At 36.5% G+C, this 26,169-nt stretch overlaps 1 protein-coding gene across 4 annotated transcripts; it reads left to right on the forward strand.

Annotated features, from left to right (window-relative positions):
* Positions 1–245: 245 nt before the first annotated feature.
* Positions 246–25,912, forward strand: PCF11 (PCF11 cleavage and polyadenylation factor subunit). Of its 4 annotated transcripts, none has more exons than XM_049652869.1 (16): positions 246–770; positions 4,488–4,613; positions 6,532–6,720; positions 7,072–7,266; positions 8,203–9,320; positions 9,714–9,894; positions 10,001–10,484; positions 11,030–12,594; positions 14,136–14,235; positions 17,266–17,385; positions 17,892–17,997; positions 19,905–20,088; positions 20,602–20,757; positions 21,008–21,100; positions 21,609–21,644; positions 22,747–25,912. In XM_049652869.1, the coding sequence occupies exons 1-16, from the start codon at positions 579–581 to the stop codon at positions 22,960–22,962; spliced, it is 5,061 nt and encodes a 1,686-aa protein (XP_049508826.1). In that variant the 5' UTR covers positions 246–578; the 3' UTR covers positions 22,963–25,912. The 4 variants fall into 4 exon arrangements, with proteins under 4 accessions (XP_049508826.1, XP_049508833.1, XP_049508843.1 ...); XM_049652876.1 differs by having other exon boundaries at positions 17,895–17,997; XM_049652886.1 differs by having other exon boundaries at positions 247–770; positions 10,001–10,091.
* The last annotated feature ends 257 nt before the right edge of the window (positions 25,913–26,169 follow it).

The following is a 26,169-nucleotide window of genomic DNA, read 5'->3' on the forward strand; positions in this document are numbered from 1 at the left end:
TTGGCCTCCCTGAATGGGTTGTTATGGTAACAAATGACCGAACAGTCCCTTATGAATCAGCCAATGAGAGGGGCCGTCTTTTTCACCGCACCTCTGAACGGTAGGTGTTGCGAAAGCCCGGGTAGGGCCGGGAGAAGAAGGCGGTGCCAGGACGCCCTGCGGAAGGGCCGAAGGCGGGGCTTGTGACGTTACTGGATGAACCAATCACCCCTGGTTTTCTCAACGGCCCCGCCCTTTTACCGCACATTTCCCCTCCCCTTGCTCATTTCGCACGACGCAGCGGTTGGGAACACAGACATTTTCGGAGCTGGAGCCGCCACTGCCGCCGCCATTTTGTGTCTGTGGAGAAAGAAGCTTCTGTGGCGGCTGGAAGTGGACGGAGATCACCCTTGAGACGGTGGCGTTTCATACCCGAGGTTCCCCCTGTGTCGTCCCCTAACCCCCCTCCGCGGTCAGCATGTGGTGAAGCCGGAGCCGCGAGAGACCCGGGGAGAGGAAGAGGAGTCGGAAGGGAGGCGGGGTATCGAGAGCGGCTTCAGCTTCAGCTGCGGCGGACCTCGGAGGGGGGCCGCGGCGCAATGTCAGAGCAGACGCCGGCCGAGGCCGGTACTGCGGGGGCCCGGGAGGACGCCTGTCGGGATTATCAATCATCACTCGAAGACCTGACCTTCAATAGCAAACCGCACATCAATATGCTGACCATTCTAGCCGAGGAGAACCTGCCCTTCGCCAAGGAGATCGTCTCTCTCATCGAGGCCCAAACCGCCAAGGTTTTTATACACCCCGCAGCCTCCTATTCTTCTAATACTCCCTGATTTTAGTGTCAGCCTCATCCCAGGTCTCGCTTCCATCCAAAGGGGGACAGTGTTCCTCCTCTCCAACCCCCCACCTCCAACTCAGGCTCGGTCTCTGGCCCAGGCTTCGAGCGTGGGCCTCTCTCGGGGGGGAGGGAGTGGGGAGGATAAAGGGTGGAGTCCCACTTCCGCTTACCAACTCCCTATTTAGGCCACCGCATTGTATATCCCGACACACACGTTTTGAATAGAGCCCTTTGGGGAGGGGGGTATTTAAAAGGCAGTTTGTGGTGTGGGGAAGTAAGAGTTAAAACCATTTTAACCCCCGGGAAGGTGGGGAGTGGTGGTTCTCCCATTCCCCGCCCCCACCCCCTTACCCTTTTGGGTAATTGTGCTCTGTGGGTTGGAAGGAGGTGAAGGGGGACCTGGGAGCGAGCTGTTGGTGGGTGGGAGTAGGGAATTGGCCCCGAGTGGAGCAGCCGCCTGTTAGGAGCCCAACATGGCGCCTGAAAAGCACATGATGCGAAAGGGAAGAGAGGAGAATCCATTCCCTGCCAGCCAGGCAGCTGCTCACACCCGTCAGCCCCGTTTTGGGGTGGGGGCGGCCAGATCGAACTTTTATTCTCCTATCGGAGGGTCTAATTTGCCCCAAAATACGGGAAATTGGGGGTTCGGGCGGGGTTCGGGTGGGGGGAGGAGATCTTATCCAACCTGTAGGTGGAGAACTGGCCCAGTGGGTAACAAGTACTTGCAGTTTTTTTTTGAAAAGTTCAGTCCCTCCTCCTCTTCCTTTTCTCTTTTTTTCCTCCCTTCCCTGATAGTGAAGACGTGCTTTTCTTCACCCCTTGACAGAAGTGGTCCTCTGCCACCCTATATTTCCCTGTAGTCCTCCTCTTCTGTGGATTCATGTGGGAGCGATGTCATTTAAGTTACTGTTAAACTTAGTTATCATAATGAGTTTTAATAGCTTCCCAGTATTACGTTTTAAGTTATTTTTCAAGCTTGTACTATGGTTCAGTTTTTTCTAGTTGTTAGTGATTGAAATTAACAGGATGAGCCTCCTTTTAGCAGAGTGAACCCCTTTTAAAAGGCCACTTTAACAACAACCACCAATATATTGTTTAGAGGCGGTTTCTGTCTAGTGTACAACTGAGTGGTCTGACTCTTAATAAATGGTTTTGAAATGTGTGACTGGTATTATAAAATTTGTGAATAAAACATATAAAATATGTATTTGTCTTTTTTATTTACCTTTGTAAGGTGTAGAATCTGTTTCCAAGACTTATTTTTATCTACGTGGTTGTGTGTTTTAAACAAAAGTCTTTAAGTGACTTGGGTTCATTCTTTAGGTTCCATCCACTCTTTTGGGTAAATCTGTTCACAAGATACACGGTTTCAGGTGGTCCTTTCATACCTTAATTTAAAGAGGACAAAAAAGTAAAGATGTTTTGTTTTGTTTTTAAGGGCCCAACAAGTTTGTCATGCTCAGTCTGACAGCTAAAATACAAGTCTTCATTCACCTTTTCCTGTGAATGTCTGTGAAACAGCTATTGTTCTTTTTTTAAAGTATGAGACTTAAAAGGAAGCATTCCTCATACTCAACATCCTTTTTATTGATATCACAAACATGTTGGACGTGAAAACTTAGTTTTTGCCTTGTTGAAGGCTTACCTTGACATTGAATGCCTTTTTTAAAAAACAAAACACTTGCGTTTCTTTCTTTCTTTCTTTTTTTTTTTTTTTAAATAACATTGATTTTTAAAATCTAATTACCTAGTAGTTTGGGGATTACTAATATTCCACAGAGTCTAATATTTAGCAGTTCAGGTTGTCACTCAACAGTTTCCTTGCTGGTTTTTAATGGATCCAGAAGATCTTCGAGAAGTGAAAACTAAATGCTGACGATAGTGACCACATTAAAATTTGTATTTGTGTATGGCGACACAGAGTGGTGAAAATAGATGGACTATTTGCTGATAAAAGCTGAAATTTTTTTGGCACACGTTTCCTGGTTATTTTTGGAAAGCCAGGTTGAGGAAAAGATGTAAAAGTCACTGGGGAAATAATCAGGGTTGGGGTTGAGGGTGAGGGGAGGGATTTTCTGTCATTTGGTAGCAAACTGGCTTGGTTTTGTGTTTCTGGAGGTGAATGTTTGTGTCCTTATTCTCTAGCGTCTCGGCATTACTAAAGGATTCACACCTAATTTGACTCTTCCCATGAGGCAGTAGTAGTGAAAAAATATTACATACAGGATTCACTTGTACAATAAAAAAATTAGCCTACTGAACAGATTTTGGTTTTAAAGAGAGCCTGTCTTCATAAGTACAACAATGACTAAAATGGTATAAAACATGACATGGTAAGATAAAGACACAGCAATAAAGCATTGGACATGTTGGTACTTACTAGTATACCCACATGCAGTGGCCTTGTGAACCCTTTTATTAGGACCCTAAAAGAAATTTTTCATACAAAGTTATTCAAAGGTTTCCTTGGCCAACTTTGGTTGTAAAGGTGTTATCAGAAGCAAGAGCACTTCCACACACTTGTATGGGCAATTGGTTTTGTGAAATATGATGGCGTTGTGTACTGCAGAACTGTGAGCCTACCCTAGCTACAGATAGCTATGGGTAAGTGTTGTTCAGGGTTAAGATTCCGATACACATGGGATGGGTAAATGGGGATAATTTTTTTTTTTTTTATTTTGTCTTTAAATCATGGGTGCTCCTGTGGAGTCGGAGTTAACACTTTTTATGGTGTGTCTTAATGCTCCTCAAGTCTGTGAACCTGCTGATGCTTTCTGGAAACTTGCTGTACATTCTAAAAGCCAGTGGTGGGTTAGGCATTGCAGTTGAACTGGGGGCAACATTTCTTTGCTTTGGAAAGGGCCACCTGTATCAGCATCACCACACTGGCTTTGCACAAATTTAGAAACACTGGTTTGTGCATGTCAGAGGAAAAATATTTCGACGGAGAGTCCATGCTGTGAAGAAAATCTTCAGGACAAATCCTGGTTTCCAGAGTCAAGTTCAACCTGATTTACATGACTCAGCAGCTGCTCCATCCAGTTTTTCTTGTATCAGTAACAACTTGCACCTTCCTGCATGTCCTTGTGCAAGTTTCAGAGTGTTTTTTGCCATTAACTTCATATGTGAAGTGTACTTAATTTCTTTGTTCATTGGATTATAGAAAAGTAATCCTAATGATTTTACAGGTAACAAAAGCGTCATAGAGTCTAACATATAAAATATGCCTATGAAAATTAGGGTTTCTGCCAGAAGTCTGGAAACTTTACTTCGTTGAGTCTAGGCACACTATTCTAAGTTAATGGGAGTCACAAAGCTTACACTTGGGTTACAGAAAATACCCATTCTCCTTTTTGCTCACTTAAAACACAGGTCTTTTTACCGTATGAACCTGAAATTACATCGAGTGTTAAATGAATGTGCTAAAGATTACGGTTTGTCTTTCTGGTATTTCTGAGCTAATTTTATATGCTCAACTAAAGATCATTGTAAGAGATGACACCTTGATTGAACATTTAATTTTCATAAAGGTTAATATTAATTCGAAAGTATTTAGCGTCAACAAGAATAGAAATCTGTATTGTATGTTTGAAAACTCACTTTTAAAAGTAATTCTTTGGTGACAATTCATTATACTAAACTTCTCAGTTTCTTTTTATCACTTCAGGCTCCTTCCTCAGAGAAGCTTCCTGTTATGTACCTTATGGATTCTATCGTGAAAAACGTTGGAAGAGAGTATCTCACTGCCTTTACTAAAAATCTAGTTGCAACATTTATTTGTGTGTTTGAAAAGGTATATATGCATTTAGAAACATTTGAATTTTTTAAAAAATGTGTTCCTGATTAAATAAATACTTGTGTTTGTGTTGGGTTTTCTTGGGTGGTGAAATGTTTTATTCTCTTGGATATTTATCAAGTACCATGCTAAAGTTAGTGTTTTATGTTAGATCTTTAAAGCAGATTCTAGGGCTTTTCCATTATCCATTCAAGAATAGATGGGGTTTGCTTTTAGAATTTGTTTTGTTTTTAATTGAGTTCATTTGATTGAAGGTCTGTTCCATCACTAGAATATGGGCAAAAATATCTGAAGCTATCAATAATACTTCAAATTTCATTGTTGCAGTTTTTGGTGTTAGGATGTTGACTATTCCTATCTGAAAAAGCATAATCTTCCTGTGTGTCCCAGCCTGTGATTGGTGCCTGAAACTTTTGTGATCCCCCTCCCCCGCCCCCCGGAAATGTTTCCTGTTACTTTGTTCAAGTGTGTTTTCTGTGAATGTAATAGGTATGTGTGAATGGTGGACCAGTTAATTGCTTTAAATTATTTTGGAAATAACTTTTAATCCCCTCTTAATGTTTAGAAGAAAGGCTTGTTAGTTTCTATACCCAGAGATTGCAACTTCTTCCTTCCATAACATTGTATCTGGTAGTTTGTTTAATACAGTATTAGGCTGAGGAAGACAAGGGATTTGCTGGAGTAATCCATTCTCTTCCTGTCAGACTTGATCTTTCACACTTAGCAAAAGGACATTTATAAGTAATTTAGTTTTAAATCTTGTTACCTAACATAAAAAAAATGGTAGTTCTTATCTTTTATTAGCTGAACCTGTTGTGTTTGGAGAAATCTTACAGTTGTCAGACTTGGAGAATTGGAATTATTTTGAAAGAAATACCAGATTTTACTTGTTTGTTAGAACAGATTTTACTTGTTTGTTACTTGTTTGTTTTACTCAAGTAGTTGCTACTTGAGTAATTTTTTTCTTCTCAGTTCTTAGAAAAAAATACTGCTTGTAAGTATATGCAGAAGAAATTTGGAAAGCTGGGTTTCAAATTGTATTAAGGGGCTTGCTGATGAATAGTGTATTGTAGACCTTGGCTAAATACAGCTTACCTGAAGCTGTAGTCTAAGAAGCCAACTTTGCATTACAGGAGTTGGGAAGCTAAACCAGCTTCTTGGTTTCAGTTTCATTATGTTCAAATTTAGTTGGGTGTTTGGTAGAATATTACTGAATCTAACAGGGCATTGACCCTGCAGTTGATGAAAATGACTATAATAAATATAATTCTCTAAAGACTTGAATATAGGCCAGGCTTTATTATCCTAAAGCTAAAATTCTAATTCAGTTTTCCCAAGTACTAGGTGTCTCTGCTAACTAGTTTCTGAATATCATTGTTATTGTTATTCCTGTCATAGTTAGGTAACACTGAAGCTCAACAGTGGGTAAGATACCTGTGAATTTCAATTTTTATGGTGCCTTTCATACCACAAATAACTTGTTCATAGGTGCCAACCATATTGTATTGCAGAAGATTGGTTAGGGAGACAGATTTGTCTTACAGGTTCAACTAATTTCTAGTTGTTTTACACTTTTGTCCAGAGTAAGAGTAACATAAGGAATACTATATCAAGCCCTAAAATTTGGAAACATTTTGTACTGTTAAAAATAGAATTGCTTAGTTGTTTGCTTTCATAAAGGCCAGGGGACAATGACTTTACTTTTTCTGAATTTTTTTGAAGGAGAAGTTTCTTAATTAACTTTACATTTTCAAACCAAATATACCTTTAATAAGTTATTACTGTTGTACATATTTATGAATGAGTAGTATGTTTGCTGTATTGAGTAGAACAGATATTTATATAGCTTTAATTCTTAATAATTAAAACATTCTATAGTAACTTAACAAGCCATAGAATTGTTCTGTTGTTCTAGGTGGATGAAAATACTAGAAAAAGTTTATTTAAATTACGTTCCACATGGGATGAAATATTCCCTTTGAAGAAACTTTATGCCCTGGATGTCAGAGTCAATTCGTTAGATCCTGCTTGGCCTATTAAACCTCTGCCCCCCAATGTGAATACATCTAGCATCCATGTGAATCCTAAATTTTTAAATAAATCGGTAAGTTTTAATATGAATGGTATATAATACTTTATCAGATTTCAATTTACCTAAAATTTCTTGTTTGAAATCTCAAGAATACCCCGTGCTAAGTTAGTTTCGTTACAAAAAAACTTTTTTTTCACTCAGGTTCACAGTGCATTTAAAATACATTCTTCTTGTTGAGGTGTTACATAATATCCTTATTTCGGTTTTTAAATTTTTGGAAGATTTTTTTGTGTGCTTTAAACATGACAAGCCATTTATGATTATGGATAATATTTATTAAGAGGTCAGCTGATAATTTTTAGTTCCTCAGCTTCCTTTTTAGCCGTGAAATATATATTTTTAACACATTATTTTCTCTTCTAGCCCGAAGAGCCTTCAACACCTGGCACAGTGGTCAGTTCCCCTAGCATCTCCACTCCTCCAATTGTTCCTGATATACAGAAGAATCTTACTCAAGAACAACTAATAAGGCAGCAGTTACTGGCAAAACAAAAACAGTTGTTAGAACTTCAGCAGAAAAAGCTGGAGCTTGAGCTAGAGCAAGCTAAGGCACAACTGGTAAGTAGAGGAGATTTGGCATTTTAAATATTTTAAACCTGTCTTCAGATAGAGAAGTAATTATTTTGTATTTGTATTAGCATGTTGTTTTTATTAGTGAGTGTATTCTTTTTCCACATTTATTTTGTAAATTATGGTACCTTTATTACACCAAATTTTTATTTCCTTATTGTAAAACTCACTTGAGTATAAACTATACACTAGTTTCTTTCAAGTACTTTTTTCTGTTAAATTGCTATCTTTTAAGATAACACCTTAGTTTAATTAACATTATATCATGTGGACTTAAGACCTGTCCCAAGATGGTTAGGTGTGTTGTTGTGAATGTTTTTGCGTAGTCTTTAATGTTTTATGAGCTTAGGTTTCAGGAGTAGAAATCCAGTTCCTAAAGCCTATGAAAGAAAAGCCATCACAAAATTAAGGAGGCCAGGAAGATTACATATTTCCATGCATGAATGACCTTTTACTAAGTTATTTTACTTAGCACTTGAATTTGAGAGTGAGGAAGTACAGGAAGGCAAGATTTTATCAAGTTCATTATCAGTGACATTAGGAGGAACTAAATTTTATGACCTAAAATTTAGCTGGAATGACTCTGATTCTTGTGCACCTAGGGTGCAGTGATTTATTTGGTAATTTCTTAGTAGCAGTCTGGCTCAGAATCCTGCATAATTAGGAAGAGGGAGGATGTTTTTTTCATTCTCTTAAAGATTATATTACAAAAACCCCAAAGTAAAGGACTAGTAAGAAATAACAAGCCCCATAAGTACATGAACTTTCTCTCTTTATTTTAATCTACACTTAAACACTAGAAGTATACAATGTAGCTGTAGTATTGAATGGATTTATTGAAAAAACATTACATTCTTTATTGTTTTCCTGACAGATAATCTGCATGTTTTATGTATTAACATGAACGTTTATTTTGTATTTCAGGCAGTTTCTCTTAGCGTTCAGCAGGAGACATCCAACTTAGGTCCTGGATCTGCACCATCCAAATTACATGTTCCACCAATTCCCCCTTTGGCTGTTAAACCTCCCCATCAAGTTCCTGTGCAACCAGAGAAAAGCCGTCCAGGTCCATCCTTACAAATTCAGGATTTGAAAGGAACTAATCGGGATCCCCGTCTTAATAGGATGAGTCAACATTCTTCGCATGGAAAAGATCAGAGTCACAGGAAAGAATTCCTAATGAACACATTGAACCAGTCTGATATTAAGACAAGTAAAACTGTACCCTCTGAAAAACTAAATTCATCCAAGCAAGAGAAAAGCAAATCAGGTGAAAAAATAACCAAGAAAGAACTTGACCAATTAGATTCTAAATCTAAATCTAAATCTAAATCACCATCACCTTTGAAAAACAAATTATCCCACACAAAAGACTTAAAAAATCAAGAATCCGAAAGTGCAAGGGTGTCGGATATGAGCAAGAGAGATCCTAGGTTAAAAAAACATCTTCAGGATAAGACTGATAGCAAAGATGATGATGTAAAAGACAAGAGAAAAACTGCAGAAAAAAAGGACAAAGATGAGCACATGAAATCATCTGAACACAGACTCGTTGGAAGTCGAAATAAAATCATCAATGGCATCGTACAAAAGCAGGATACAATAACGGAAGAATCAGAAAAACAAGGGACAAAACCAGGGAGATCAAGTACTAGAAAGCGGTCAAGATCACGATCACCCAAGTCTCGATCACCAATTATACATTCTCCAAAGAGAAGAGATAGGCGGTCACCCAAACGAAGGCAGAGGAGTATGTCTCCAACTTCCACACCCAAAGCTGGAAAGATTCGCCAATCAGGAGTTAAGCAATCACATATGGAAGAGTTTACGCTACCTTCCAGGGAAGAGCGAAATGCTAAAAGGAGTAATAAACAAGATATTCGAGATCCGAGGCGAATAAAAAAGACTGAAGAGGAACGACCACAAGAAGCTGCGAATCAGCATTCTACAAAATCCGGCACTGAACCAAAGGAGAATATAGAAAATTGGCAAAGTTCGAAGTCTACCAAAAGATGGAAATCTGGTTGGGAAGAAAATAAAAGGTAGGATGTTAACGTTTTTAATTAAGTAAAATAATAACGTATGTTTTAAAGACCGTGTTAATTTTAAAATTGGGTAATATTTATTGGATGCTGTAATTAGTGCTTTATTTTTCCTTTTATTTTTCAGTAACTGGGTGAAATACCATTAGTATTCCTATTTTACAGATAAGGAAACAAGTTTAGAAAGGTTAACTAGTCTACCTAAAGCTTCATGTCTAGGACATGCAAGAAGTAGAATTCATGTCTGATTTTCCTGACTTCAGACCTTGTGCTCTTAATCATTTAGTTAACTTTTGTAGTTACATGTATTCATTTTAACCAGATCCTTTGGAATATGGTCCTGAGTAATTGAAAAAATTTTCATGAAGTAACATCATGCTTTTGTGGTTTCAGCTTACAACAGGGTGATGAACATAGTAAATCTCCTCATCTAAGGCATAGGGAGAGCTGGTCAAGCACTAAAGGAATCTTGTCACCTCGAACCCCAAAGCAGCAGCATCGATTAAGTGTAGATGCCAATCTTCAGATTCCTAAAGAGTTAACTCTTGCAAGCAAAAGAGAATTACTTCAAAAGGTAGTTACTATGACCACATGTAGTCATTATTCTCTTTTGTCTAAGTTTTTTTGTAAGTGCTTTTTATACTTAAAATATTTGATTTCCTTTTATCACCCCTACACAGACGAGTGAACGTTTAGCATCTGGTGAAATTACACAGGATGAGTTCCTTGTTGTTGTGCATCAAATTCGACAGCTATTTCAGTATCAAGAAGGTAAACATAGATGCAATGTACGGGATAGTCCTACAGAAGAAAATAAAGGTGGATTAAAAAAGAAACCTCTCTTATCTGATGCTGAATTAACCTACTATGAACATAAAGCAAAACTGAAAAGGACACAGGTTCAGCATTCATTTCCAAGACTTGATCTCTTAGATCCTGATATTTTTGACTACCCTTTGACCGATGCCTTGTTGTCTGGAATAGAATGTGAGCCATCCAAAAGTAAACATGCAAGTAGGAATAGTGGAGCACAGTTTGACAGAAAAGAACAATTTAGTGAAAGAGCAAGACGTCTTTCTCCTATATCTGGGAGTCGTACTTATGCTGAGAATCTTTCACCCCATGAGGGCCGGAGAAGACATGACGAGCAAGTCTCTGCTAAAGGTAGAAAAAGTTAAATCAGATTATGCCTATTGAATCAGCAGTGAAGGGAAAATGAACAAGCTAAGTGGGGATGGATTTCTGTGACTGTTCAGACTACCTTTTGTTTATTTTGTTTCATTTTTTCCCCTCAAAGGGAAGGGAAGGGAGCTAATACTTAAGGCCACCCTATGTGTTAGGTACTTGACTTAGGTTCTTTATATATGTAATCTGATTTAATCCTCACAATAACCCAATTAAATATATTTTATCCCATTTTACAGATAGGAAGCAAGACCAGAGAGGTTAAATAACTTGCTCTCAAAGTCAAATAATTAGTTGACAAAATGGGGATTTTTTTTTTTTTTTTTTTTTCAAACCCAGGTGTGTCTGACTGTAGAGGGCATCCTCTTTCTTGCTGCTTGATATGCTGTCTTTTCCTTCCCCTCTAATAAAGTGAGATAGTTTTGGATATTTTTGGCTAAACATTTACATGAAAATAAAAAGAATTAAGATAATTTAATAAAAATTCAGATTCAGGGAAAATAACATCTTTTTCTTTTTAAAAGGTGTACGAGAAGAGCAGAGGTCACCATTCAATGATCGTTTTCCACTTAAGCGACCTAGATACGAAGATTCAGATAAACCATTTGTAGATAGCCCAGCATCAAGATTTGCCGGCCTCGATACAAATCAGCGACTTACAGCTTTAGCTGAAGACAGACCATTATTTGATGGACCTAGTAGGCCATCAGTAACAAGAGATGGCCCAACCAAGATGATTTTTGAAGGACCTAATAAATTAAGCCCTAGAATTGATGGACCTCCTACACCAGGTTCTCTTCGGTTTGATGGGTCACCAGGACAAATGGGGGGAGGTGGCCCTTTGAGATTTGAAGGACCACAAGGTCAGCTAGGAGGTGGGTGTCCTTTAAGATTTGAAGGTCCTCCAGGACCAGTTGGGACGCCTCTGCGGTTTGAGGGGCCGATTGGTCAGGCAGGAGGAGGTGGTTTTCGGTTTGAAGGTTCCCCTGGTCTGAGGTTTGAGGGATCTGCAGGTGGTTTGCGATTTGAGGGACCAGGGGGCCAGCCTGTGGGTGGTCTCAGGTTTGAGGGACATCGGGGTCAACCTGTGGGTGGTCTACGGTTTGAGGGACCTCATGGTCAGCCTGTGGGTGGACTTAGATTCGATAATCCCCGAGGTCAGCCTGTAGGTGGACTTAGATTTGAAGGGGGTCATGGTCCATCAGGGGCTGCAATTAGGTTTGATGGACCGCATGGTCAGCCAGCAGGTGGGATCAGATTTGAGGGCCCTTTGCTACAGCAGGGAGTTGGAATGAGGTTTGAGGGTCCCCATGGTCAGTCAGTAGCTGGTTTGAGGTTTGAAGGACAACATAATCAACTTGGTGGGAACCTTAGGTTCGAGGGTCCACATGGTCAGCCAGGGGTTGGGATCAGGTTTGAAGGACCGTTAGTCCAACAAGGAGGTGGAATGAGGTTTGAGGGTCCTTCTGTGCCAGGAGGTGGCTTGAGAATTGAAGGGCCTCTAGGTCAAGGTGGTCCAAGATTTGAAGGTTGTCATGCTTTAAGGTTTGATGGGCAGCCAGGTCAGCCATCACTCTTGCCAAGATTTGATGGATTACATGGGCAGCCAGGTCCTAGATTTGAAAGAACTGGTCAGCCAGGCCCACAGAGATTTGATGGACCACCTGGACAGCAGGTTCAACCAAGATTTGATGGTGTACCTCAAAGATTTGATGGCCCACAACACCAGCAAGCATCAAGGTTTGATATTCCTCTTGGTCTTCAAAGCACACGATTTGACAATCATCCTTCACAAAGGCTTGAATCAGTATCTTTCAATCAGTCTGGTCCATATAATGATCCACCTGGCAATGCTTTTAATGCCCCATCCCAAGGACTACAGTTCCAAAGACATGAACAAATGTTTGATTCACCTCAAGGACCAAATTTTAATGGACCACATGGCCCTGGAAACCAGAGTTTCTCGAATCCCCTTAACAGAGCTTCTGGACACTATTTTGATGAAAAGAATCTCCAGAGTTCCCAATTTGGAAACTTTGGCAATTTACCTGCTCCAATAACAGTAGGAAATATTCAGGCGTCTCAACAGGTAAGTCTGTTGTTACTCTAAAATGATGTTCTTTACAGATGTGGACCATTTTAATGTTTCTAGGGTTTGAAGATTTTTAGGAGATAATTTATTCTGTAGATTGACAGTTTGTAAGGTACTCCAGAAGTCCACATGCTAGGCAAGTGGGATGAGAGTCTTGAGCCTTAAATTTGCAATTTAAATCCAAAATTGATTTTAGCTCTCCCAGGATCTGTAGAAATTTCTCTCTGTCTCTGTCTCTCTGTCTCTCTGTCTCTCTCTCTCTCTCTCTCTCTCTCTCACACACACACACACACACGCACACACAGTGTTTGTTTTTTAATGGACTTTATTGTTTTAGAATAGTTTTAGGTTTACAGCAAAGTTGAGCTGTGAAATACAGAGATTTCCCATATTACCCCTTACACATGCATAGCCTCCCCATTATGTTTTTTCCTTTTTGGTTTCAAAGCTAGTAAAGTATTACACAATTGTGAGTTTGTTTCATAGACTCGTGCTACATTGTAGAACTGTGGAGCCCTTAAAGTTATAGGGAGCTGGATTTTTAGACTTTTAAGAACTTCCTTAACCTGAGTTAAATAAAATCAAACTGCCCATGCTTTTACAGCCTTTCTTTTTCTTTTCTTCCTACTTTTCACCACCTTTCCAGTGATTCCAGTTGAATACAGTTGTGTGATATTAATGTAAACACAGGAAACTTGTGACATGTCTCCCAAATACATTCAGTGCATCACCTCAACTTGTACAATCATCTGTTGGTATTCTTTTGCTTTTGTTCTGCATATATTTTAAAATGCATATTGAAATAATTATAAAGCAGTGTGCTTACATTGTGTGATTAATGACTACCTTGCTTGCCTGCTGAAATTCTCCTGGGCTAAATTCACTTTTTTTCTAGGCACTGACATTTTCTTACTAGGACAGATTCATTTTATAGTAGTAATGTCTCATGGAAGAAAATGTAAAACAAAAAGATTTTAAAATGTGTTATAAGCATTATTGATAGCAAGCAGTCTGTACAGTAGTTGTTTGTCTTTTACAGTCTACTTTGCAACCCAAAGTATGATGTTCAAGCAGGATGATCAAAAAAGAGTTAAGAGATTGCTGATTAAAGCAGGCTTTTCATATCTGTGGGAAGGAGTCTCGTCAGCAGTTCTGGCCTCAGCTTTGCTGACAGCTAGCCATTATGATTGTGTACAGGTCATATCCCTAGATATCAGTTCTATTTGTAAAATAAGGGAAAGCATCAGCAAGGTAAAATGATTTGTTTAAGGTCACACAGACTGTTGGCTATCTTATGTTTGCATGGTATCTTAAACTTCTCGTATATCTTATAACCCATGAAACAGGTAAGGGAGTATTGTTTCATTTTTGTAGAAAGTCTAGAAATGAAGTGATCCAGTTAAGTTACACTTGTACATTTTTATTGTAGAAACCAGACCTTATGATATCTGTCGGTATTTTTATATGATCAGAATGTTAAAGTTTTAGTTAAAATACAGAAAGGATGTTCTTTTTTAAAACCAAGGTTTCTCTTAAAGGTTCTTACTGGTGTTGCTCAGCCAGTAGCATTTGGCCAAGGACAACAATTTTTACCAGTTCATCCACAAAATCCTGGAGCATTTGTTCAGAATCCTTCAGGTATGTACTTTCTGAACTTAGCGTTTTTTCAAAAAACAAATATTGTTTTGTTGAGTAGCTAGTTTTGTCAGTTTTAGGAAATGACAATTTTGAGAGGGGATATGCAGTTTAGAGAAATTTAATCTGGCTAGAAATTTGTGTTCCCTTTTTGAGTTTGTTTCCACTGTTTATGTGTATTCACTTGGATCCTGTTTATAGCTAGACATGGTCAGCCAGGGTTTTGTAGACCATAAAAAAGAAAGAAACCTGTGGAGGGTGGAGTAAAGGGTGATGTTTGTGTTGAGGTAAAATGAAATAAATGACAAACCTCAGAAATCTCAGTTATTTGATATTTTGAGTTTTTGTTTTGTGTATATGTGATGATCCAGCAAACACGAAGTGAATACTAGGGACTTTGCTTTATAAAGTTGATTCATTCATATGTCTTTATGGGCACTCAAATAATAATTGTACACAACATGTTAAAAAAGTAGAAATAGGGTGCCTGGCTGGTTTAGTTGGTAGAGCATGTGACCCTTGATCTTGGGGTTGTGAGTTCAAGCCCTGGGTTGGGTGTAGAGCCTTCTTAAAAAAAACAAAAAAGTAGAAAAACCTGAGTCCCTAGCCAGGTCCCCTGAGAAGCTCTTGTTACTGTGAGATGAGGCATAACAGTATTGTTATGGATACAGTAACTGTATTGGGTATGAGAGCTTTAAAAGCGATTTTTAGTTTTGGGGTGTCTGGGTGTCTTAGTTAAGCATCTGACTCTTGGTTTTGGCTCAGGTCATGAGTTTGAGCACTCCATCAGGCTCCATGCTGCAGAGCCTGCTTGGGATTCTCTACCTCTCCATCTCCCTCTGCCCCTCTCCTGCTTGTTCTCTCGCTCTTGCTTTCTCTCTCTTTCTTTCAAAATAAACGGAAAAAAAAAGTGAATTTTAAATTTAATTTGAAAACAATGGGAAGTATATAAATTATGGTATTTTATAAAATAACTGCAAAGCTTTAGTGTATTGAGAAGCAGCCCAACCAAATTGTAGTGGTACTTGCTTTATTTTTTTAATCATTAAAATAGGCACTTTCAGAAACATGCTCTAGCGTGGCACTATTTAGTTTACAAAACTTAGGGAGTTTTCCAAAACTTTGGAAGTAACTAGGGAAAGCCTAGTCAGTCAAGTTCTAGTTTATGCTTTAGTTCTTAAATTGTGTCATCACAAGTATTTCATGTAATTAATTTGAAAAACACTTTGTGTTTTTAGTTCCTAGATTGACAATTAGGATAAATTAATATTTTTTAAATGTTTTTTTGTTGTCACCTTATTGAAAAGGGAAGAAAGAACTGGGATCTAAAGTCAGAAGACCAGTGTTAGAAGCTATACTTTACTACTTTATAGGTAGGCAGGGTATAAGCAAATATCCTCTCCGGGATTCAGTTGCTTCCTCTTGACAGACAATAAAGTCAGTATTTGCTTGGGAAGTTTGTTTTTTAAGAGTCAAATAAGGTAGTATATGCAAAAGTGCTTCGTAACATGTGCTGTATTAACGTATTCTTTTTAGAACTCAGTTTTTTTTTGTTGAGTAGAGGATTTGTTATGTTGGGGTGAGTAGCACGAGATAGTGTGCAAAAACTGCAAATTTTCTTTTTGTTTTTACAACCTTGGGGTGCATGTGTATACACACAGGGGATAGCAATGTCACAGAGGAAATCACATCTTTTTCCTCTAGGTTGGAGGAATTGAGTGAGATGTTAAGTATGCCTTACTTCAGGTTCTGCTCACTCCTACTAAAGAGGTGTGAAAAGCATCCAGTGTTCTATATTCAGCTTCTCTTAAGGTTTCTTCTTGAAAATGAAAGTAAAAACACCTCCTAGTAGTAAATATTTAAACATATTGATCATTTGCTGTATGCTAGGTATTGTTCTAGGATGACTCTTCTTTACCTATAAAACTGAGGCACAGATATGCAACTTGGTTATGTCACACAACTAGAAAATGGGATTTCCAGTTAGAATCCCAGGAGTCTGTTTCCATAGTTCATGCCCTTGATCACTCAACTCAGCTGCTCACAGACTTGTGAATAGCTGGTTACAACTCTGAAACATAAATAGCTAATCCCAGTGAAATGTAAATGTTAAACTAGGGTGTGAAATGGTGTTGTAATTGACTGTTGAGGTTAATTTATTCATTCATGTATTCAGACATTTCAACAAATATTAATTAGCCCGCAATGTACAACGGACTGTGCTAAGGGTACAGTATACAGTGGTTAAGAGCAGGGATTATGTATATTGTGGATGCAAACTGAATTTCTGTCATGAAGAGAAATTTTTAGTAGTTCAGAACTTTTTTCTAGAGGTGTAGTGAGATGCATAATAGATAATAGTGATATACAAATACATTAAAATACTGTGTTTACAGTTGATTTAAAGAATAGTAATTGGGGCGCGTGGGTGGCTTAGTCGGTTAAGTGTCCGACTTTTGATTCTGGCTCAGGTCATGATATCCTGTCGTGGGTTTAGCCCTGCTCAATAAAGTATTTATAAAGTACTTATAAAGTTTCATAAAGTATCAGTGTTTTCAGTGTTAACTTTTAATATTTGTCCTAGAATATATTTTTAAGAGATGAGGACTTGCTGACCTAAATGAAAAGTTCACTTTAGGAGCTTCTGTGATAATTACACTCATCCTGAAGAAGATTTTTTTCAAATTTATTTTTATTTTTTTATTTTCTTTAATGTTTATTTTTGAGAGAGAGAGAAAGAGAGCGTGCACACGCGCCGCGTGAGCGAGCATGAGTGGGGGAGGGGCAGGGAGAGAGGGAGACACAGAACCTGAAGCAGGCTCCAGGCTCTGAGCTGTCAGCACAGAGCCTTACATGGGACTCAAACTCACTGACCGGACCTGAGCTGAAGTCAGACGCTTAACCGACTGAGCCACCCATGCATTCCCCAAATTTATTATTGATAGGGCATCTTGAAGAAAACTTTGAAAAATGCATAGTATGATTTACATCTTTGAGTTCTACTTTCATTTTAAGAGTGCTATTTTTTTAAAGGAGCCCTTCCAAAGGCATATCCTGATAATCATCTCAGTCAGGTGGATGTAAATGAATTATTTTCAAAACTGCTAAAAACAGGAATTCTCAAATTGTCCCAGCCTGATTCAGCTACAACACGTGAGTATGGTTCTTCTATACTGCATGTACACAAAACTTTATTAAGTTTTAAAGGTGTATGTATGATTTGCTATAATGTTATAAGTTATGATAAAAGTCATTAAAATTTTGAATTTTTAATTTTTTTCTGGAAATCAAATATAATTGGCTTATAATGAAATACTTTAAAAATTTTCTAAGATGGTACTAGTAACTTTATAGTGGACATTGTTTCATTTAACGTTCCTGCAAATGCCATGTGCAGACTTTTTACTAGTTATTTTATATTGATTTAGTTTTTAAAAATAATTTGCATATTGATGAAATAAAATTTCATGAAAATTGACTTTGAAGAAATCAGACTTAATTTCAGTTATCAAAACAAAGAATTGTATTTGTTTCCTTGGTCAGTAAATACAGTGAATAGACAAGATGGGGTTCTCTGTATGTTTATGACACTTTAGTATTCCTCTATAATGAATGCTTAGAGAACGGTATTGAGAAGTTTGTTTTTTTTTCAATTGAAGAAGTAAATGAAGTTGCTGCTCAGCCTGCCCCTGAAGAGGAGGAAGATCAAAATGAAGATCAAGATGTTCCAGATCTTACCAATTTTACAATTGAAGAACTGAAACAGTATGTAATCTAATTTTCTTTCTAATTTTCCAAGATAAATGGGACAATGACTTTAATTAAACAGTGGATGTTATTATTAGTGCTATTCATTTTACCCCTCTTTCAAGTGTTTATAAAATTTAGGAAGCATGTTTTCTTTTTCTTTAATGTAGTGAAATATACATAACATAAACTTCAAGAAGCCTTTTTGTTTTTAAATTTCGTTTTAAAATATGTCTGCTGCACAAGTATTTAGGCCAAGAGACCATCCCCAAATTTCAATTTTTTAATATCTGTATTTGGTATAGGAAATATAAGGAGTTACAATAATAGGTATTAATCATCATGTATTCCTTTTATCTCCATTTCTCTTAATCATTATTTTTTCTGTATTTGATATTCTTGTGCTTTTGAAGATAGGAAAATGAGATTTTTATAGTCTAGTATTTAAGAACTTAAAAAAAAAATCTATTTTCATTTCATAAGTAATGCATATTCAGTGTAGGAAGTTAGAAAATTCCTACATGCTCTGTAGAGCATGTGACTCTTGATCTCAGGGTTGTGAGTTTAAGCCCCATGTTGGGCATGGAGCCTACTTAAAAAAAAAAATTAAGGAAAAAAAAAGAAAATTAGAAAATTCAGTTAAATCAAGAAAATAAATTTAACCTACAATTCCAACTTTACTGATAACCACTCTTTTAACATTTGGCGCATATTTTTTCCTAATATTCTATTTGTGTGTATTACTCCTATAAAAAAAGTTAAAGGTGCTTTATGGACTTATTATATCCTTATGAATACTTCATAAAAATATAGACACCTAATGGATTACACCTTTTAAAACTCAATTTTTTTTAACTGTAATTCATGGAATTAAAGCTTTATAATGAAAGTCTTCTAATAAAGGCTTATAATAAAAGATAGTATCCCTTTTTCCTGGCATTACTCTTTACCCAGAAGCATTAAAAATAATTGTTTTTAAGTTTATTTATTTATTTTGAAAGAGAGAGAGGGAGTGTGAGTGGGGAGTGGCAGAGAGAGAATCCTGAGCAGGCTCTACCCTGTCAGCACAGAGCTGGATGCGGGTCTGGCTCTCAACGAACCCTGAGATCATGACCTGAGCCAATATCAAGAGTCAGATGCTTAACTGAACCATCCAATACCCCCACCCAGACGCTTTTTTTTAAACCATTTTTAACTGTTAGTTATGGTTCCTTGCATTTCTCTATTTCTTAAAAGATACATATTTTCTTGATTTCTTGATTTATCACATTTAGACAATCTTTTGATTTCCTGAAAATGAAGATTTAGCCAGCTCTTTTACTGTCCTACCAACTCTTCCCCATATAGTTATAAAACCATTTTTATTAAATCATTATTTAGTATTAACAGTTCATAACTGCCCTATTTATTCAGTTAGTTGGTCTGTATACCTATTTCTTTCCAAATAGGAATCTCAGAATTGTAAGAACTGATGGTGACCTCAGTTTACCATGAGTCTAATTTTTCTTTTTAGTTATGTATACTATTATTATTTCTTTTGTACTACTTTCACCATTCTTTAGATGAGGGTGGGGTAGTTGAGTCATTCAGAACTCCAAAGATCTGAAGAGGTGAAATCCATTTGTTCTGCCATACCCATCTGCCATGTCCACCTTGATGTTGACACTGATCTAAGAGCAGGCCAGCTATTGGCTTATTAGTTAGCAGATGATCATTCCATTTTTAGCTAGAAAGGAAATAACTGGGCCAGGCCTATCAATAAGAGGATAGACTCCATGTTCTAAAATTCACCAAAGTTAATTTAAAGAGGGTCAGTGACATGATATTAGAGAACAATATTGATCTTAGGGTATTATTTCAGCCAGCTTTTGGCCATTTTTCCATATTATCAGAACTAAAGATGATTTCTTTGTTTTTCAAAATAGACGTTATGATAGCGTTATAAATCGACTGTACACTGGTATTCAGTGTTACTCTTGTGGAATGAGGTTTACAACATCACAGACAGATGTATATGCAGACCACTTGGACTGGCATTATCGGCAAAACAGAACTGAAAAAGATGTTAGCAGAAAAGTCACTCATAGACGTTGGTACTACAGTTTAACAGTAAGTAATCAGTATACCTCTAAACCATCTTTTAACCCTTAAATCTTATCATTCTAAAGAGTGTTATAGTTTAAATAATTGCTGGGAGCTATCTCATCAATTTTCTGAATAGAATTTGATCCCTAGAATATAAAACGTTTTTAAAATAAATTTGAAGAGTATGTATTTGCTTTTTGTTGAGATAAGAGTAGGACATAAGTTTCTACTAGCTGTAAAATTCCAATTTCCTATGACATTTTTTTTGTCAAAAATTTTATGTGAAATTTATCTTGTTTAAATTAGTAGTTGTAACTCTAGAGGTAATGGAAAATGAACATTAAGAACTTAACTGTTCAGTAGTTGCTTTGTATTGTCTCTAAGTTGTGGGGTTCATAGAGAAAGTATAATTTTAAATAATATTAAAGCATATTATAGGTAAATGTACCCTTATCTTTCAATGCTATTATATTGAAGATAAGCAGTAAAAGTTTAGAAACAAATGAAAATATTCCTTTTAAATCAACTTGTTTTAAGGACTGGATAGAATTTGAGGAAATAGCTGATTTGGAAGAACGTGCAAAGAGCCAGTTTTTTGAAAAGGTGCATGAAGAAGTTGTGCTCAAAACTCAGGAGGCTGCAAAAGAAAAGGAGTTCCAAAGTGTACCTGCTGGACCAGCTGGAGCAGTTGAGGTAAGAAAAGAATATTAAATTTTCTACCTCTGGTCATCCCTGACTTCCTTATCAGTGACCAACAACAGCAAAATAAATGTTAACTATTTTTGCATGGAAGAATGCAAAATCCTTAGAACTTATTTTGTATTTATATATTGAACTTCCAGATAGCACGTAAGTTTTCTTCCACTTAATAAAATGTTTATATGTTTTTACCTAAGGTGATTGAATATGTTCTGTAAATTTCATTTTTATCATTCTATTTTAGAGTTGTGAAATCTGTCAAGAACAATTTGAACAATACTGGGATGAAGAAGAGGAGGAATGGCATTTAAAAAATGCTATTAGAGTAGATGGAAAGGTAATTTTCAATTCTTTATAAGTGTTAAGATTAGATTTTTTTTGTAGGGGCTAGCTCACCAGTTGGAAAGAAAAATTTTTGTTTTTTGATTCTTATAAAAAAGGTATAGAGTGAGTTGGAAGTTATTTTAGCAGTCAATTGGTTCTATACTCATTTTATATAAGAAGTTGCAGAATTAGTTAACGATAAACCCAGAGTAGATCTGAATCTAGTCAGTCTTCTTTTTACCTAAACCACATCATTTTAATTCTGAATTTATAATTCATCATAAAAAAACTGTTACTATCTTAAAAGTATACCATGTTATCTACTTAAATGTATAAAGCAAGATTACAGAGAAACTGGATGAAATTTTTGTTTTATCCACATATGTGACCGAGTGATTTTTGCCACCTTTCTAAGATAGCTATTTTTTGGTGTAAATTAAAAAAGAAAATCCTATCAGAATAGTCTATTGGAAATGAACACACATGTGAATACCTACTTACTGTTTTTCTTTTTGCTTCAGATTTATCATCCATCATGTTACGAAGATTATCAAAATGTAAGTTCTTTTTGATTACTGTTTTTTCTCATGTACATTAATAAAGTCTATTTTCAGTTATTTTTTTTGCATCAGAGCAATATTTAACTTTATTGAGCTGTTTTGTGTTTTGATGTAGCATTTAGGTTGTTCACTAAATATTGGTGCTAGATTGATAGGATCTGATTTAGATTTTGAAATTTCTGTATTCCTTGCATTCTATTCATTTGAGTCTTGATGTTTTTTACTAAAACAGTAGGCCCAGAGAAATGTGAGGGAAACTGAAGAGGAGGATCATAATGTGAACAGATTTCTAGAGTTATGGGTAGTGTTTACGGCCCTTTTTTTTTTTTTAAACTTAGCATATTATAGCATAGGAATAATTTTAAAGTGATCACATGTGAAATCTGAAAGACCTGTCTTGACTTCAGAAGTTCAAATTTTCATATTTGAGAGTAACCATTTCTTAAAACCAAACAATAAACACTAACTGGTTCAAGAGGGAGTTTGAGGGGCATGTGTGTGGCTCAGTCAGTTAAGCGTCAGACTCTTGATTTTGGCTCAGGTAATCTTGCAGTTCATAGGTTTGAGCCCCACTTCAGGCTCTGTGCTGCCAGTGCGGAGTCTGCTTGGGAAATTCTCTCTTCTTCTCTCAGCCCCTCCCCTGCTTATTCTCTCTCAAAACAAATAAACTTAAAAAAAAACTAAAAAAATAAATAAAAATTAAAAAGGAAGTTTGGAAGATACATTTAGGTCATCAAAACAGAGTAGACATTCTAGGACATTTGATGGTTTGTGAGGTCAGAGTATTTGAAATTACAATAGTCAGAATTCCATAGTATATGTAGGGGTTACTATCTCTGTGGGGTTAAATATAGAAGTATATCTAATCAACTTCTTTTGGCCTGACAGTGGTTACTGCTTTTCTTAGCTCAGATCACTGCTGAGGATGTATTAAATGCTCAGTATATTTATTTGCCTGCTTTTATAATGTTGTATGGGGAAGCAGGTATTATTTATTTGTTATGTGTATGTTTCTTTGTCCACACAAAGGTCTTATACATAAAACTAATGTGGTACTTTTGAACTTGAATTAGAACTCACAGGGCTTTTCATTTTGTAGACATCTTCATTTGATTGTACACCATCTCCCAGCAAGACACCAGTTGAAAACCCTTTGAACATTATGTTGAACATTGTCAAAAATGAATTGCAGGAACCCTGTGAAAGTCCCAAAGTTAAGGAAGAACGAATTGATACCCCACCAGCTTGTACAGAGGAAAGCATAGCAACACCCACTGAAATTAAAACAGAAAGTGATACAGTCGAGTCAGTTTAAATAAAATGAGAAAGGTATGTTTTTCTTTTAAAAAAAAAGCTGCTGTTGGATCTAGAAGGTGAAGAATTTTTTATGTATATATAGACATATATCTATATAAATTGTCTAGCTGAGGCAGGGCCTTCAGCTATCATTTGGTTAATAAATACATTTTAGTATTTGCATTTCCTACTGCCTGCACAGTTTCAGGTGCTTGTTGTGTGAAAGTTCTGTAGATGTGTGCAAATTTAACAAAATGAAATTGTATGTGTAAAAATGTACGATTTTCACTTGTGAAACTGTAAATTATAAATAAAAAATATTTTTGCTATCCATGGAGTGTAATATTTATGCACACCATCAAATAAAGACAGTGTTTCTGTACTTTTTATTGGGTGAAAATGGAATTAAACAGCAACCTCAACATAAAAGATTTTTTTTTCTAGTAGCTTCACATGATTAAAGAAGCAAATTCTGGTTAGTTTTATCCTTCAAATGAGGGTTGTGAGAGAGCACTGCAGGACTTTTCTCAAATAGAAAAGCCAGACTTGAAAAATTTTTTAAACCGAAATAGGACTTTGCATATATATCTCTCCAGCTATAGAGAACCATCCAGATGTCCATTTTTGAAAAGTATCTAATGAAGCAACTTTTATTGAACTTGGACACTGATACCATCAAGCGATTAACAAATATATTTAAGTACTAAAGGTGATTTTTTTTTTTAAGTGACATTTTTCAAATTTGTCAAACAATTTAATGCAGATGAACATATTTCTATTTTAAGTTACAGGGGAATCTGTAAGAATGTTCATTTGAAACATGGTTAACCTTTTTCCTTTGTTGGTTTTGACTGAATTAGATGGATACCATGAGATGTTAATATTCATACATGTAATAAATAGAATGATGAAGAAACTTCAAGTTTGTATCTTTTTATTTCTTCAATGGCTTTAGAATGGCTTCTTTTTCTTACGTCTTGTTCATCACTCTGTTCTTTAAAACCTGAGCATGGCACCTGCTATATAAGGCAGGATCTCTGAGATGCAAGATTAATCTTTTCTGTCATCTATTGGAGATGGGCATACAAAACAGTGAAAGTCAGTTTGTTGAGCACTTGCTATGTGGTAGGCATTGGCAAACTTTTTACATATATTTTCTGTGGTATTTACAGATACTACTACATAGTAGAGTGTGTCCCCCAGTGTACAGATTGAGTCACTAAAAACAGTTGAACAAGAATGTGGATCTGGCTTTACTTCATTTTACTGCGATTACTACTTCATTTCTGCAATTAAAAAAATAAGTAGGTACACTAAACTACCTGGAAGTTGGTTAAGGAAGACTTAAAGGTGGTGGTATTTGAGTCTTGGAGGATAACTAGGAGTCCACATATCTATGGAGAATGAACAGCAAACATAAAATCTTGAAAACACGTGTTTTCAAATGTTTATGTGGTTGAAACCCAACAACTTTGAAAATTATTAAGTCTTCTTTGTCATGCTTAGTTGTATTACACTGGGGAGCATGGGAGCCACTAGAAATTGTAAACAGACCCTATCTGCATGTTTTTCTTTTTTTTTAAGATGAAAGTGAATACAAGAGATTGTCAAATGCTATTATAGAGAGGTTCAGTCAGAAAACTTAGGTGTCCAGTGGATTTGAGAGGTAACATATTTGTGATAGCTGAACTTAGGAATATACATGAACACTGTCATGGAAGAAAGGCTGGGGTCTGCATCCAAAAACATAGGCAAAATTTTCTGTTGTACCTTCCTTTGGGGAGACCATAACTTTTATCAAAGGCTTAAAGGTATGACAATCAAAAGAAAGGTGACATTCAAACCTACCAGTGTACCAAAAGTATCCATACCAAGGAAGAAGGTCAAGGACAGGTCCCTGGGGAGCAAACATTTAGACTCCTAGGTGGGAAGGTGAGAAAGAAGCCCTATTGAAAAAATAAAACCAGTAATGGTAAAATGGTAAAACAAAACAAAAGTTTAAAGACTGGGTAGTAAACAAGCCAAGAAAATATGGAATGACCGAGAAACAATTGACTGAAGAACAGCTAGGTATGGGTGCCAACACCAGTAGCAATGGGTTGTGTGAGAGGTAACACAACAGTAAGAGCTACTCTTATGAAATTTAACTAGAGATTTAATTGTAGTTAGAATGAGGCAAAAAAGAGATGTTAACATGTATATTAAAAGGAGTTCATTGGAGAGACATGTTGAAGACAGATGATTGACCAATCTCAGAGTTGGAAAGAGATTATCAACAGCATAAAAGGAATTAGCTTTGGAGTGGCAGATGGACAATACTTTATGAGATGATTACAGGTATTTACAGTTGGAATTGAAAATTTAGTTCCTAGTTTTTGACACAGGAGGCTGGATGTTGGATAGTGATTTAGGTGTGTGGCCCTGAAATTTCACTGCATTAGAATCAGTGAATATTAAGAACAGATTGTTTATCTCTGGAGGGTCTCATTTAGTAGATTCTCATTCATTCAGGTGCCTCTACCATTTAAGAAGCTCCATAGTTATACCTGAAAATAATGTCAATTAAATCTTAATTAAAAGAAACACCATAGTTGATTTTTAATGAACAGCTAGATCTGATAACTTACCTAGAAAGAAGCAACACTGAATTATAGGCCCCCAAAATGGAAAAGTAAGTCAACACATACCCCTGGGAACTAGAACTAGTAAGTGATCTACAATATGAAGTATAGCAAGGAAAGCCAAAGGAAGCCTCAGGGAAGATGGAATATTGTCTTTTAAAGTAATAGTTGAAGTTTGTGAGAATAAAAGGGTTATTTCCTAAAACTTACAAATTTTCTTTCTTTACAATGTTCTGATTTTAACATAATTTGCTTACTTAAAACTTTGAATTTCAATGTTCTGGAAAATACTAAAATACAACCTTATTCAGCTAAAAATAAAATAAGCTTTGGCAAAAAAAAAAAAAAGACCTAATTATATAATAAAAATTCTAAGATTTCCATGTAACAGCTTAGCCTAAAATAGAACATTCTAGATTCCAGTTTTGTTTTCCTGGCTGACTTTGTTTTTACAAACCATTTAGCAACTATTAAATGCTGTAAGAGGTTTATACAGAATATTCAGAAAAAATGTAAGAAGGCATCTATCTATCTAATCATTCCTGCAAGTGGAAAGATTTAGCAGACTAAAGAGGAATCTGGACGTAGAAATGGAACGTCAGGTT

The sequence above is a fragment of the Panthera uncia genome, chromosome D1 (assembly GCF_023721935.1).
Source record: "Panthera uncia isolate 11264 chromosome D1, Puncia_PCG_1.0, whole genome shotgun sequence".
In the NCBI taxonomy this organism is placed as follows: Eukaryota; Metazoa; Chordata; class Mammalia; order Carnivora; family Felidae; genus Panthera; species Panthera uncia.